This window comes from Rana temporaria, chromosome 5 (genome assembly GCF_905171775.1).
Source record: "Rana temporaria chromosome 5, aRanTem1.1, whole genome shotgun sequence".
Taxonomy (NCBI): Eukaryota; Metazoa; Chordata; class Amphibia; order Anura; family Ranidae; genus Rana; species Rana temporaria.
Genome location: NC_053493.1, coordinates 69,860,678 through 69,875,743, shown reverse-complemented (window position 1 = coordinate 69,875,743; position 15,066 = coordinate 69,860,678). Strand labels below are relative to the sequence as shown.

Genomic DNA, 15,066 nt, shown 5'->3' with positions numbered 1-15,066 from the left:
CTACGTCGGGTCCGGCGTCCTCCCCGCTCGTTTACCGCGCCGAGTTTGAATACTGCGCCGACATAAACAGAGCGCAGTACACTCGTGTATCGTCGGGCAAGCTCGGCAACTCTCGCGCTGACATCCTGTACGTCCAGGACGTCAGCGCGAGAGGACCCGAGCCCGACAATACACGAGTGTACTGCGCTCGGTATATGTCGGCGCAGTATTCAAACTCGGCGCGGGTATCGGCGTATACCGCGCACCCACGATTTTGCCCTGATTTTCAGGGCAAAAAAGTGCGCGGTATACGCCGATAAATACGGTGTGTGTTTGAATACTGCGCCGACATATACCGAGCGCAGTACACTCGTGTATTGTCGGGCAGTCTCGGGTCCTCTCGCGCTGACGTCCTGGACGTACAGGATGTCAGCGCAAGAGTTGACGAGCTTGCCCGACGATACACGAGTGTACTGCGCTCGGTATATGTCGGCGCAGTATTCAAACTCGGCGCGGGTATTGGCGTATACCGCGCACCCACGATTTTGCCCTGATTTTCAGGGCAAAAAAGTGCGCGGTATATACGGTATATACCGATAAATACGGTGTGTGTGTGTGTGTGTGTGTATGTGTATATGTATATGTGTATATATATATATATATATATATATATATATATATATATATATATATATATATATATATATATATATATATATATATATAATGTGTGTGTGTTTATTTATATAATTTTTATTTATTTTTTTATATATATACTCTCGGCCACTTTATTGGGTACACCTGTTCAATTGCTTGGTAACACAAATTGCTTATCAGCCAATCACATGGCAGCAACTCAATGCATTTAGGCATCTAGACGTGGTGAAGGCGACTTGCTGAGGTTCAAACTGAGCATCAGAATGGGGAAGAAAGGAGATTTAAGACTTTGACTGTGGCATTGTTGTTAGTGCCAGACAGGCTGGTCTGTGTATTTCACAAACTGCTGGTCTACTGGGATTTTCACACACAACCATCTCTAGCGTTTAGCGAGAATGGTCCGAAAAAGAGAAACTATCCAGTGAACGTCAGTTGTGTGGACAAAAACGCCTTGTTGATGTCAGAGGAGAGTGGGCAGACTGGTTTGAGATGATAGAAAGGCAACAGTAACTCAAATAACCACTCGTTACGTCCAAGGAATGCAGAATACCATCTCTGAACGCACAATACATTGAACCTTGAAGCAGATGGGCTACAACAGCAGAAGACCACACTGGGTGCCACTCCTGTCAGCCAAGAACAGAAAACTGAAGCTACAATTCGCACAGGCTCACCAAAATCAGACAATAGAAGATTGGAAAAACCTTGCCTGGTCTGATGAGTCTTGACTTTCAGCTGTGACATTCAGATGGCAGGGTCAGAATTTTGTGTAAACAACATGAAAACATGGCTCCATCCTGCCTTGTATCAATGGTTCAGGCTGGTGGTGTTGGTGTATATGGGGGATATTTTCTTGGTACGCTTTGGGCCCCTTAGTACCAATTCAGCATTGTTTAAATGTCACGGCCTACCTAAGTATTTCTGCTGACCATGTCCATCCCTTTATGACTACAGTGTACCCATCTTCTGATGGCTCCTTCCAGCAGGATAATGCACCATGTCACAAAGCTCAAATTATATCAAGCTGGTTTCTTGAACATAACAATGAGGTTACTGTTCTGCAATGGCCTCCATAGTTACCAGATCTCAATCCAATAGAGCAACTTTGGGATATGGTGGAAATTTGCATCATGGATCTGCAGCCAACAAATCTGCAGCAACTGCGTTAAGCTATCATGTCAATCTAAACCAAAATCTCTGAGAAATGTTTCCAACGCCTTGTTGAATCTATTCCATGAAGAATTAGGGCAGTTCTGAAGGTAAAAGGGGGTCCAACCTGGTACTAGCAAGGTGTATCTAATAAAGTGGCCTGTGTGTGTGTGTGTGTGTGTGTATATATAATGTGTGTGTGTATGTATATATTATAATCAGGCTGTCTGTGACAGCCTGGATCGTGCTGGGGGATGTTAATAAACAGATCGTGGGCAGGAAGAAGTTAATTACTGGGTCATGAAGGGGCACCCATGTGAACAGTGAGAAGCACTTTCAAGTTGTGAAGATCTTGTTATTGCTTGATTTGCCCATGTGTGGCTAGCTTTAATGAAGTAAAAGCACATGAGGGAATAATTTTTATCTTTTTATACTATTTATATTTGCTTTTTGTGAAAAATGTAATGAGTAATATTAGTTGCAATACATCCATGACACAAATATTTAGTTGTCTTTCTTTGTGCTGTTTTAAGGCAGGATGTACAGACGGCTGTATACGGTTACACACAATGAGTGCGGAGTATCCAGTAATGCAGTGGAATGATACTACTGGTGGCCAGTCCATTATTGCACTACAATGGTCATTGACAAGACCAACCATGTTTTTTGCCCTGGATGCAGCATCCTCTATCCACATATGGGATTTGTTACAAAATGATTTACAGCCAATTGCCAAAGAATCTATCACATCTGACCAGTAAGTGCACATTAAATGATCGGTTTTAAAATTGAAATCTTTACTTTGTCCTATTCTATCCTTTCTCTACATTTTTTTTTTTATCTTCCCCTTTCCCTTTTTCTTCCTTTTTTTTTCCCCCACACAAAACTCTGGGATCTTGTTGTGAGACTGTTCATTTAAACACAAATCTCCCTATAAGATTATATTTGCATTTTACATAATTTAGGCATGTTGTTTCCTGTGAATGCTCCCTTGTTTAAAGGACATGCCCTTTGTTAATAAAAGGTAGAGAACAGAGGGGTGGGAATGCTAGTCCAGTACAGAGGGTAATAAGACATACCCAGAAGAGGAGAGAGCTATAATGTGTAAGGAGCACAACCTCTCCCTCCTTGCACGCCACAACCCTTTCCGATCCTGGTAGTGTCCAATTGCTCTCCGTGCTGGCCCAGCTCCTCCACCTGTCATCTCCCTACATTACCTAATATATAGCTTCCCAGGGAAGAATGAAGGGGAATACTATAGAGCAGACTTTCTCTACCTTTTTAACAATGAGGCTTTCTTAAAATAACATTCAGATTTTAGGGAACCTCTACTAATATGTACAGCTCCCAGGACAGTATTGTGAACACAAAGCTGTGGATAAAGCAATAAATAAAATAGGAAATGCAGCATACTGATTTTTTTTTTTTTACTCCGCTACTATGTCACTTTGTCTTGTTCTGCACTGTGTCTCTGTGTAGAGGTGGCCATCTTGGTAGAGCCATGCCTCAACAAGGAAAACGATGGTGATATTACCAAATCTTATTTCATATCTACTGAGACTAGCAAAGCCAGAAGATTTACAGCTATAAGACTGAAGGTACATGAGTGACTCCTGGGATGTATTCTGACAGTGGGACTCTCTGCTGTAAGAATACCCTGATAAGTGGCTACAGCTGGCTGATGGAGAAAATGTTTTCAACAAGCCCATTGGACAAAAGCCGATCTAACAATGAAACTTCGACAGCTCCCTGCTGAACTGGCTGAATTTCGGTCCTTCTATGGCTTCACACAATGTGTTTAAGTACAATGCTTTGTGGAAAGGAGCCCTGAAGGCCAACTCAATATAATTGTCAATATTTTTTTTTTGGTGGAGGAAAGGTTATAACCTATATTTATGACCACAAAGGAAGTAAGCAGAATGTCCTTGACCCTGGGAAAGTTTACTTACCATACAAGGGCTCCACCATTGCACATACTGCTAAATGAAAGTGCTTTTTTGTCTTTGAGCTAGATTCAGCAACAAGTTACGGCGGCGTATCTCCAGATACGCCGCCGTAATTTCAAATCTGCGCTGTCGTATCTTTACGCCGATTCTCAAAGGCAGATACGTTGAAAAAATAGGCTTCCTCCGCCGACGTAACTTGAATAGGGCGGCGTATGATTGTGTGCAATTTTACGCTGGCCGCTAGGGGCGCTTCCGTTGTTTTCGGCGTAGAATATGCAAATCACCTAGATACGCCGATTCACAAACTTGCGTACGCCCGGCGCAATTTAGTTACGTCGTTTACGTTAGGCTTTTTCGGCGTAAGGTTGCTCCTGCTATTAGGAGGCGCAGCCAGTGTTAAGTATGGACGTCGTTCCCGCTTCGAATTTTGAATTTTTTACGTCGTTTGCGAATAGGGCTGGACGTCATTTATGTTCACGTCGAAAGCAATGACAATTTGCGGTGGAATTTCGAGCATGCGCACTGGGATTCTTTCACGAACGGCGCATGCGCCGTTCGTAAAAAACGTAAAATACGCGGGGTCAACATTAATTTAAATAAAACACGCCCCCTCATCCTTACACCGGCCCCATTTACGCTACGCCGCCGTAAGTTAGGAGGCAAGTGCTTTGTGAATACAGCACTTGCCTCTATAACTTGCGGCGCAGCGTAAATACGATACGTTGCGCCGCCGTAATAATGCACGCAGCTACCTGAATCTAGCCCTTTGTCTCTGCTTGAGAGACTCACTTTCTGTCCTGGGAGCCACACAGGAAGTGATGAAAATTTTCCAGAAGAGAACATTTATTAACATTACAACATAACAAAGACCCTAATCATTCCATACTCGAAACTGAAAACAAAAGGCTTTAGCTTTAGTTGGGGTTTAATGGGATAAATCCAAATCTCCTTATACCCGAGTTGCTTATATCTGCAAGAATCATGTATGTCGAAAAGATCTACACCACTTCCTCTAGATTGATCCTTGCTTTTAGTAGTTTCCCCTTTTGATCACCAGCAGGCAAGATTGATATGTTTAATTTGAACTATAGCTAAAATTGTATTATATTACCTACATATGGCAACAAGGCATTTAAATTCAGTAAGTCTTAGAACATCTAATTCAGATAACAGATGTTAAACATTCCTTACACCAATAATGTGATTATTCTTAAACGAGCTAAGGCCCGCCGATCACTGAACAGCACCTTCCGTGATTAATTGGAAAGAGTAGCAGCCTGCAATACCCCTTCATTAGCAAGCCATTTTCAGTTTTTAGTGATGTGATAGTTTGACTAATATTCACTCAGTCATGCTACACTGTACCCAAGTTACTTTTATATTTTTCTTTAAAGGCAGATAGAGCTTTCTTTTGTCAGTATTATTCTTTTTTTTTTCCTTTTAACTATAAAAGAAAAAGACTAAAGTTTTTTTTCTTTTTGTTATAAAACATATGAAATAAAAATGCCAGGACAGTATGAACACTCCCCAAATGATCACCATAGTGATTTCATTTCTTGTCAATATTTTTTGAAGAAACATGCTGGTATTGAGGAGGTTACAGTATGGAGCTTGGTAATCGTGCACAAAATGCAGCACATCATTAAAGCGGAGGTTCCGCGGGAAACTTTTCTTTTTTTGAGCATTCAATGTTTGTTGTTTCCCAATAGAAATTAGTACTCACCTGTTTGGTGATTTCAAATGTCCCCTGTCTGTTTTCTTGTAAAACATGACCTTTTAAAATCCTTGTTTGGCAGTTTCCATTTTGCTTGTGGGCATTGTGAAGCCCACAAGCAATGACTTCCTGGAAGCATTCAACCCAGCATACACCGCTGTTACTCGCGCATGCGCGGTGTTACGAGCAGCGCCCTCAACTTCCTTGTTGCCATCACAACGGGCGGCGTCATTGATAGTTCACGCCCCGTTGTGATGGTATTTCGCTGGACAGCGTAGAGCGATGTGGGAATGACGCTGTGCTCCCAGAACTCCCAGATCACATTGCGGCGCCGGGGGAAAGGAGTAGCAACGCCTACTCCCGCGCAGGGCTGTGGAGTCGGTAGATAAATGTTTTGACTCCTAAATGTTTCGACAATCTAAATTTAGTAGGAGTCGGAGTTGGAGTCGGTGCATTGTTTGCTGACTCCGACTCCAGGTACCCAAAATTTCCTCCGACTCCAGGTACCCAAAATTTCCTCCGACTCCACAGCCCTGCTCCCGCGGGAGTGAAAACCCGGAAATCGCAATTCAACACGCCTTTACTACGGTAATTACAACATAAAAAAAATAATTATGTGGCTATTGAACATGTCCATACAGCAAGGAATGTGACCCGATAGAGTTGTTATTTTGGGTGAACCTCCGCTTTAATGTCGAGATTGTTGCACAGAGGGAGGAGGTAGAGAAGGGGTTAACGTACAGGTCACATTTAAGGGGGGGGGGGGGGGCATAGATGAGGGGGGTTAATGTGCAGAATAAAAGAGGTGAAGGCATTATTATACAGTTCAGAAAAAGGATGGGAATGAGATGTACAACTCAAACTCAGAAGATACGGAAGTGAAAAGGTAATAAAATAATAAACCATCCTACAAATGAATCTTTAGATTAATTAAAGCTCCCTGCCTTCTGATGCCTACCCTTCATTCATTAAACCTTCATTCATAAATACTCCTCTGTTAGAGTAAGGGGGCTGTCAAATACTTGCAGTGTTTACATTTTTGATTGCCCATTGTAAGGCATAGAGTCACTCTGGTTCTGTGCATTTTGCCTGTAGTGTGCGTTGTCTAATAACAGTGCGATCACGGGTATTGAGTGCACGGGTGTGCACACACGTAGCAAATAGATTGCTGTTTTTAAACTGCACTCAAGAATTACAGGTCCACCTCTTCGCCATTTTTTACACTGGCATTGAGATAGATAAAGCGTATTTGCGTATATGAAGGCAATACTTTAATTCGCTGTTTAGAACTAGGGTTGTCCCGACTTTAGGACTGAGTACAAGTGCTGATACATTTTTAATGCCATGTGACAGTTTGACTGATGGGTACTGTTAGGTGGCACTGGCTGGGGACTGATGGGTGGCACTGGCTGGGGACTGATGGGTGGCACTGGCTGGGGACTGATGGGTGGCACTGGCTGGGGACTGATGGGTGGCACTGGCTGGGGACTGATGGGTGGCACCTATGGGCACTGATGGCTGGCATTAATAGGCGGCACTTATGGGCACTGATGGCACCGACAGATGGTTGGCACTGATAGGTGGCAGTCATGGGCACTGATGGCACTGACAGGTGGCTGGCACTGATAGGCGGCACTGACAGATGGTTGGCACTGATAGGTGGCAGTCATGGGCACTGATGGCACTGACAGGTGGCTGGCACTAATAGGCGGCAGTTATTGGCACTGATAGGTGGCTGGCACTAAAATGTAGCAATAAATTACATGAGGAAATGCTATGCTGCAGCACCCATCTTAGTACACCCTGAACTCGGCATCAGTAAGTATCAGCAGACATCTTGTTACACCCAGCCTGAACTACATGGGCTGGGTGTAACAAGATGTCAGCTGCTGGCTTACTGTAACCAAATGCAGGGTGTGCCAAGATGACGGCGACCACTCCGCCCACTGAGGCCGCTCGATCCGCCTACTGAATCCCTTCGCCCGCTCCGCCCACTGAGGCGGCCTGATCCGCCTACTGACGCCGCCCACCCTCTCCGCCCAGAGTCCGCTCGTCGCCGACCAAGTATCGGGTCAGGCATCGGGAGCATTTGTGCGAGTACAAGTACTCGCACAAATGCTCGGTATCGGTCCCACCCTAGTTAGAACCCCTGTCAGACTTTTCTTACTGTGTGTCCCAGTAAGGGAAATATACTCTCTCGATTTGTACAGATGACCACTGGGACTCAAAGTAAGGGAGAAACCAAAATACTCGAGTTGCCAACAGACCAAAAATGGAGCATAAATCTTCCAGTAGGAACACTCGTTCTGGCGACAACTATAACTAGTCAAATCTGAGGTTTTTGAGGGATTTTGCGTTGCTTTCTGTTGCATCTACAGAGCAGAGAGTGAAGAGAAATCTTTGCAATAGAGCACAGATGAAAAAAAACTGACCGGGGTTTTCACCATTCCCAACTCTATCCAAAATGAAAAGAAACATTATTATTATTAGTAAATGATACTCTGCTGATATCAGACATGTGACAACAATATCTGTTCCACATTTAATGGAAAATCTTTTTGTTCTGCCCAGGGTACTGAGTATGTCAGTTTTCGGTGAACCAGAAAAAAACAATAATGTGATGGGTCTGGCTTTAGCCAAAGCATCAGGAACAGTGGAGATCCAATATATAAAGAAGAAGTGGGCCAAGCCGCAGCCAAAGGAGTTAGAAAAACTTCAATTATTTTTGCAGGAGATTCTGTAAATGTAAAATAGCGGTATTTGTATTCATTGTAATGGATTGCCTAATGTAAATTGTTTATCTATTTTTATACTGAATGATATTTTTTTTGTACAAGCACTTTGTTACTCTAATAGTTATATGCACTTGGCCATTGATTGGTTAAAGTAACTCCTCCTTTTGACAGTTCTAGGATACAAAGGTTTGCTCATCTTCTTCTGTGCCCCGTATTTCTGCTTCTTAATTAATATTGCAATTATTTACGGTCTTCTTTCTTATGTGTCTTAGGGACTCCAGCAGTGAGATATCGGCACCAAAGCTCCCAGCTCTGCACAATTAATAATGTCATTAGAATGAATCTCACTCCCACTGCTGATTTTTGCCTTTATTTTACATTACAATAAATGCAGAAATGTCAGTTGTGCCTCCATGCTGTGTATAAAAAAATAAATAAATAAATAAAACATAACAGATAAAACGTGTCTTCAAGATAGAAAGAAAAAAAAGTAAAAAAAAAAAGGGGGTTTGGGTATTTTCAGATTCATAGTTACCTGGCTGGATACTGCATCTGTCCCCCACTGGCTTTGACACTGAGAACCGAGCGATCAAACACCGCCAATCGCTCTGTTCTCAGAGCTGCCTGAGCAGGGAGCTGGTCAGTTAGTGAGGCAGCAGCTCTCTGCTCTATCCCGCTCACTGGAGCACGGGGCTGTGGATGTGGGGCTCAAGCGGCCAAATCAGGCTCTCAGTGGCTTACTGAGAGGCTGAGCCAGGTGCCTGTCCAGGGATGTGGGGGGATCCTGACCATATGGTAGTGATTCTTCCCAAGCCTGGACTGGCTTGGTGATGTCAGCTGACAGCTTCAGCTCGCTGTCTGCTGAAAACGGGTCACAGGAATGCAGAAGGAACTGCACTCCTGTGTTCCACAGAAGTACAGCCAAACAGCCAAAAAACTCTTCATGGGCTATGGAGGCAGACTAATATGTGAAACTGTATTAAAAAGTATAATTTTATTTTAGACAAATTCATTAAAAGACATTTGTTCTAGTAACAAGATATTCTAGCAAATGAACATGCATATGTGGGCATAGCATCATAACATAACACCTAGAATACCCTGCGCACATCAGATACAACCAAGGGGCTACCTGTGTTCAACTCCAGGTCAGCTCCAATGAATAGTTGCGCTGAAACTTAACATGTTTCAGACTTGTAATCCTTCCTCAGGGGATATATTGGGAATTTTTGCTTTTAAAACATAGATACATAATAAGCCTACAGCTTATACATAGGTCATATTGTATCTTGCATAACACAGGCTGCTGTTAATACTTACAGAAGTCCATCATAAAGACACGTATGGTTAATAAAATCACATATATTCCTGCTCGATGGGATAGCCACATGGAACTGTCCCCTGGGGAGGTGAAAAGGATTCACCAAATGGCCAGAAGTGCATACACAAGGATTCCAAATGGGGCAAAGTAGCCCCTAGCAGCGAGCCTAGGATCATACAAAAACTTGCATTACCTGGAGCATAAAAGAAAAAAATATATTTAACTAATAAAATAAAGTCATAACTGGCCAATTATTAAAAACCCAACAATGGCAGGTGGTGGAAAATTGTGTAAACACCCCCCCTCCCCCAAAAAAAGGGGGGGGGGGTAATTATGTGATTTCAGTGTTCATAGGTATGTATATCCCAGTAGCGGGCACAGTCTACATAAACTAGATCACAAAATTAAAACTTCTATTCCCATATTACATGTAACTGGTTGTTCTTCAGAATCCCTGAAAGGATCCTTTGGCAGGATATATTCGGGGTCTAACATATGGCTCAATGTCAATCAAAGTTCATTAAGGGATCCTCTGATAGACTGTAGAGCGAGACCAACCCACATATAGACAGTGTTGATGGGCCACTGCATGTGGCTAAATGACATTTTAAGTCCGTGAAGGTGTCCTTCAATGAACATGTGTTATAAGACCAACCCTCAGGCCGCGTACACACGACGAGAAACTCGACGGGCGAAACACATCGTTTTCCCCGTCGAGTTCCTTGTTCGGCTGTCAAACTCGTCGAGCCAAATTTTCCCATTGCCCGTCGAGGAAATAGAGAACATGCTCTCTTTTTGGCTCGACGAGTTTCCCGACGGGTTTCTCTGCGAAAAGTGTACACACGACCGGTTTTCTCGGCAGAATACGTCTCCCATCGAGTTTCTTGCTGGATTCTGCCGAGAAAACCGGTGGTGTGTATGCGGCCTCATACGCGCAGCATGGAGCCAGAGTGAGCTATGGCACATGTATCGCGCATAACTGGAAAACTCCCAGGGACAGGTGCCCCTGTCATCACATAACATATTCATATAGCTTGTAGCATGGCACCCTATACCCTCCCTTTTGCTGGCAACTAGATCAACATGGGAGAGCTCCTCCAACTGTGTGGTATGCAGTTCATAATTGCCCAGTATGGGAGCCATCAGTTTTGAACAGGAAAAGGTTCCAAGCCATATAACACTCAAGTAGATAAAATAATACTTCCATATTATCCATGTGGGGCTTGAAAAGTCCAAGCTGTTCTTATAGAAAGTGGTGGGTCTATAAGTCCATATCGAGAAGCCATATTCTCTTAAATGGATGGAAGAGATAGGGGAGGAGGTATCCCAGAAGCTGGCATCATGGGAGCAAGGCTGGAAGCCTGACAGGTTTTGCCAGTCAGGCTGGCGGCTTCCGAGCAATTGTCGCCCATCTAATGCTTCCATGCTGTGTTGTGGTCATAGTGAAGGATGAAGTAACTGGTCATATACTGTAGGTAAATATAGAATTTTGGGTAATTTTCCCACACTTTTATTGTTTTATTCTCTGCCTCTTACTTGCCACTTACCATAACTATTATCAGTGGTCTCCGGGAGATTTCTATATTTGGCTTCAAAATAGGTGTGTTGGGGAGGGGGGGGGGGCGGTGGGGGGGTGTGAGAGCTTAGATAAATGGCCGGTAAGCTTTGCTGCTGGAGTTCCAAAGAGATCTAAGACGCCCAAGCCCATAATTAGTTCAAAATACATTTTTGGCCTCAAGCATGTAAATGTTTAATTGCTTCTGTGTCCTTCAAGTGTAAATCCTGGTGGCATTCCCACACCAGGGGAGCTGAAGGGGTTGCGTACAGCCACCAATACAAGTGAATGGCTGTACATGCCCATACTCATGCATCAGTCTTTACCTGCGCAAATTTCCCCCAAATAAGAAAAGGACTTGTATTGGCTGCTGTGCACGGCACCTCTGACTCCCTGGCCACGGAAAAGTGCTGGGAATTTTATGCTCGAGGACACCGAAGGTAGTAAACGTTTTTTATGCAGCTTTTATATTCAGTGGGTTACACCAGCGTAAGGCCATTTATGTGTTGAAATTTTATGTGGGATGTGGTCACTGATGCCTGTGAACACCTGTACTCCAATTCTGGGTTTTTTTCACTAGTCGTAGATCTTGCTGGTCTCTAAACTTGCAGATGTCTGTTGTAAATAAGAACTTGCATATCCCAGGAGGCTTCACAGCACCAGAGACCTAATTTTCACCTAAGTGAGAAAGGTGGCCAAAAGGGCGGTAAGGGAAAAAATACACAAAGAAAAATATACAGTCAGGTCCATAAATATTGGGACATCGACACAATTCTAATCTTTTTGGCTCTATACACCACAATGGATTTGAAATGAAACAAGATGTGCTTTAACTGCAGACTTTCAGCTTTATGCTGCATTCACACCTCGGCGTACAAAATCGCGGCGTTTTGTTCCGCGAATTGCGGCGACAAATGGCGTTTTGTACCGCGATTTGCGGCGACAAAATGCTGTGATTGTGAATGCAACCTTCACCCCCTCTATGCAGATGGTTCACATCTCCTATGCCGAACGCCGAAAGCCGCCTGAAAAAAAGGTCCGGGACTTTTTTTCAGGCGTACGGCGTTTGGCGTGGAGATGTGAACCATCTCCATATAGGTGCATGTTAAATCATCCCTCTGGCGTCTTGGGGCTGCAGCGGCGTCGCACTACAGGCTTATATACGCCTAGGTGTGAACGGGGGCTAAATTTACATCCAAATCATGTGAACAGAGGAATTACAACAGTTTGTATATGTAAAAAGGGGGGAACTAATGCGCAAACCAAACTAAGAACAATAGCTAAAAGTAATAACATTCACCCATTTTATTTATTCTTTTCATCAATATATATTAGAATATTCACTGTTTTTTGAGATTTTAACTGGAAAGTTTGTATATGTACCTCCCACTTTTTAAGGGACCAAAAGTAATGGGACAGATTAACAATCATAAATCAAACTTTCACTTTTTAATACGTGGTTGCAAATCACCAGACGTTGGGTTTCATCCCTGGTGATGCTCTGCCAGGCCTCTACTGCAACTGTCTTCAGTTCCTGCTTGTTCTTGGGGCATTTTCCCTTCAGTTTTGTCTTTAGCAAGTGAAATGCATGCTCAATCAGATTCAGGTCAGGTGATTGACTTGGTCATTGCATAACATTACACTTCTTTCCCTTAAATCTCTTTGGTTGCTTTCGCAGTATGCTTCGGGTCATTGTCCATCTGCACTGTGAAGCGCCGTCCAATGAGTTCTGAAGCATTTGGCTGAATATGAGTAGATAATAATATTGCCTGAAACACTTCAGAATTCATCCTACTGCTTTTGTCAGCAGTCACATCATCAATAAATACAAGAGAACCAGTTCCATTGGCAGCCATACATGCCCACGCCATGACACTACCACCACTATGCTTCACTGATGAGGTGGTATGCTTTGGATCATGAGCAGTTCCTTTCCTTCTCCATACGCTTCTCTTCCCATCTCTCTGGTACAAGTTGATCTTTGTCTCCTCTGTCCATAGGATGTTGTTCCAGAACTGTGAAGGCTCTTTTTATATGTTTGGCAAACTCTAATCTGGCCTTCCTGTTTTTGAGGCTCACCAATTATTTACATCTTGTGGTGAACCCTCTGTATTCACTCTGGTGAAGTCTTCTCTTAAATGTTGACTTTGACACACATACACCTACCTCTTGGAGAGTGTTCTTGATCTGGCCAACTGTTGTGAAGGGTGTTTTCTTCACCAGGAAAAGAATTCTTCGGTCACCCACCACAGTTGTTTTCCGTGGTCTTACGGGTCTTTTGGTGTAGCTGAGCTCACCGGTGCGTTCTTTCTTTTTAAGGGTGTTCCAAACAGTTGATTTGGCCACACCTAATGTTTTTGCTATTTCTCTGATGGGTTTGTTTTGTTTTTTTCAGCCTAATGATGGCTTGCTTCACTAATAGTGACAGCTCTTTGGATCTCATATTGAGAGTTGACAGCAACAGATTCCAAATGCAAATAGCACACTTGAAATTAACCCTTGACCTTTTATCTGCTCCTTATAATTGGGATAATGAGGGAATAACACACACCTGGCCATGGAACAGCTGAGCTGACAATTGTCCCATTACTTTTGGTCCCTTTAAAAAGTGGGAGGCACATATACAAACTGTTGTAATTCCTACACCGTTCACCTGATTTGGATGTAAATACCCTCAAATTAAAGCTGCAAGTCTGCAGTTAAAGCACATCTTGTTTGTTTCATTTCAAATCCATTGTGGTGGTGTATAGAGCCAAAAAGATTAGAATTGTGTCGATGTCCCAATATTTATGGACCTGACTTTAAATATCCAGGTCACTATTGATATTTAACAGATACCCTTTAAAGTTTGAAGAATGCAAGTTTAACTGCACTTTCATGAGAAAAAAATAGCAATAAAAAATAAATAATTGTGTATACAATTGCGACCCAAGTCATATTGTAATTGAATGTTATTAAAAATGACCTTTCCTTTTAATCTGCAGTGCTGTCGTTTTCTGTAAAATGCAATGCAATTTGGAGGCGCTCTGTACGTAGATGGTGTACAGAACACAGAATTTCACATACAGATATTTGTCCCCTTGATTTCTGTCTTTCAGCTCCCCTAGCCTGGTCTTGGGGCACAATGTGGTGTGATGTTGTGTATCTCTGGCCAGAACAAATTGATTTCTTCTGGCTAGCTTCAAGTTGGTTATTTTGTGGGTGCTCCCAAGCACTTGTCTGCAGGGGGCACACAGCAGGGAAGACACAGCCCTTTCAACTGTCAACACAGTAAGAAGACCTATATCCCTCCCCTGACCAGGCATATACCATGTTTCCCCGAAAATAAGCCTGGGTCTTTATATTAATTTTGGCAACAAAAGACCCAGTAGGTCTTAATTTCGGGGTAGGGCTTGTCATGTGCTGTCTTCTCCCCCAATCTCCCTCCCTGCCTGTCAGGAATCCCCAGATGCCACTGCAACCAAGTAAAAGTGCCTGCAAAACCCCAGAATGCACTGTATTACAGTATAAGATAATAAAAACTACCTTCCTGCAATCCATGTGTGACAAACGCCTTCCCATAGCGCCGCTCTAGTGACCCGCCGGAGCACTGCAGAGGGAGGGGGCCCGAGATCCCCCACTGGCAGAAGAGAAGAGCAGTGGGACATCAGCTGAGTTTCCATGGCCTGCCAAAGCTTTTGTTCCCGCTCCGAGCACTGAGGGGGGGAACCCCGCTGACAGCTGGGAGAAGAGGAGGAGAGCAGCGGGAGACCAGCTGAGCTCAGAGCAGTGCTATACCAAAGGCATCCAGCACACACAGCCCACATGACATACCACACTAGGTCTTATTTTCGGGGTATGGCTTATATTGCAGCCCTCCCGAAAATCACAATATGGCAAATTTTCGGGGTAGGTCTTATTTTTGGGGAAACACGGACGTAGGCTCTGCAGAGGTGCTGGTTGCTGTGGTGAGGACAGTCCTCTGTAGGCTTAGTTTAAAAAGAGCTAAGATTGTATTTATCAATTTACCA

The 15,066-nt window shown here is 43.5% G+C and overlaps 1 protein-coding gene across 2 annotated transcripts in view; it reads left to right on the top strand.

The window, feature by feature from the left end:
* The window catches only part of DYNC2I1 (dynein 2 intermediate chain 1), a 133,511-nt gene extending 123,796 nt beyond the window's left edge, over positions 1–9,715 (top strand). For both annotated transcript variants that reach the window (XM_040352691.1, XM_040352692.1), the window contains 2 exons: positions 2,319–2,542; positions 8,017–9,715. In XM_040352691.1, the coding sequence (XP_040208625.1) occupies positions 2,319–2,542; positions 8,017–8,188 (396 nt within the window). In that variant the 3' untranslated portion in view covers positions 8,189–9,715. The remainder of the gene's footprint in view (positions 1–2,318; positions 2,543–8,016) is intronic.
* Positions 9,716–15,066: the final 5,351 nt, after the last annotated feature.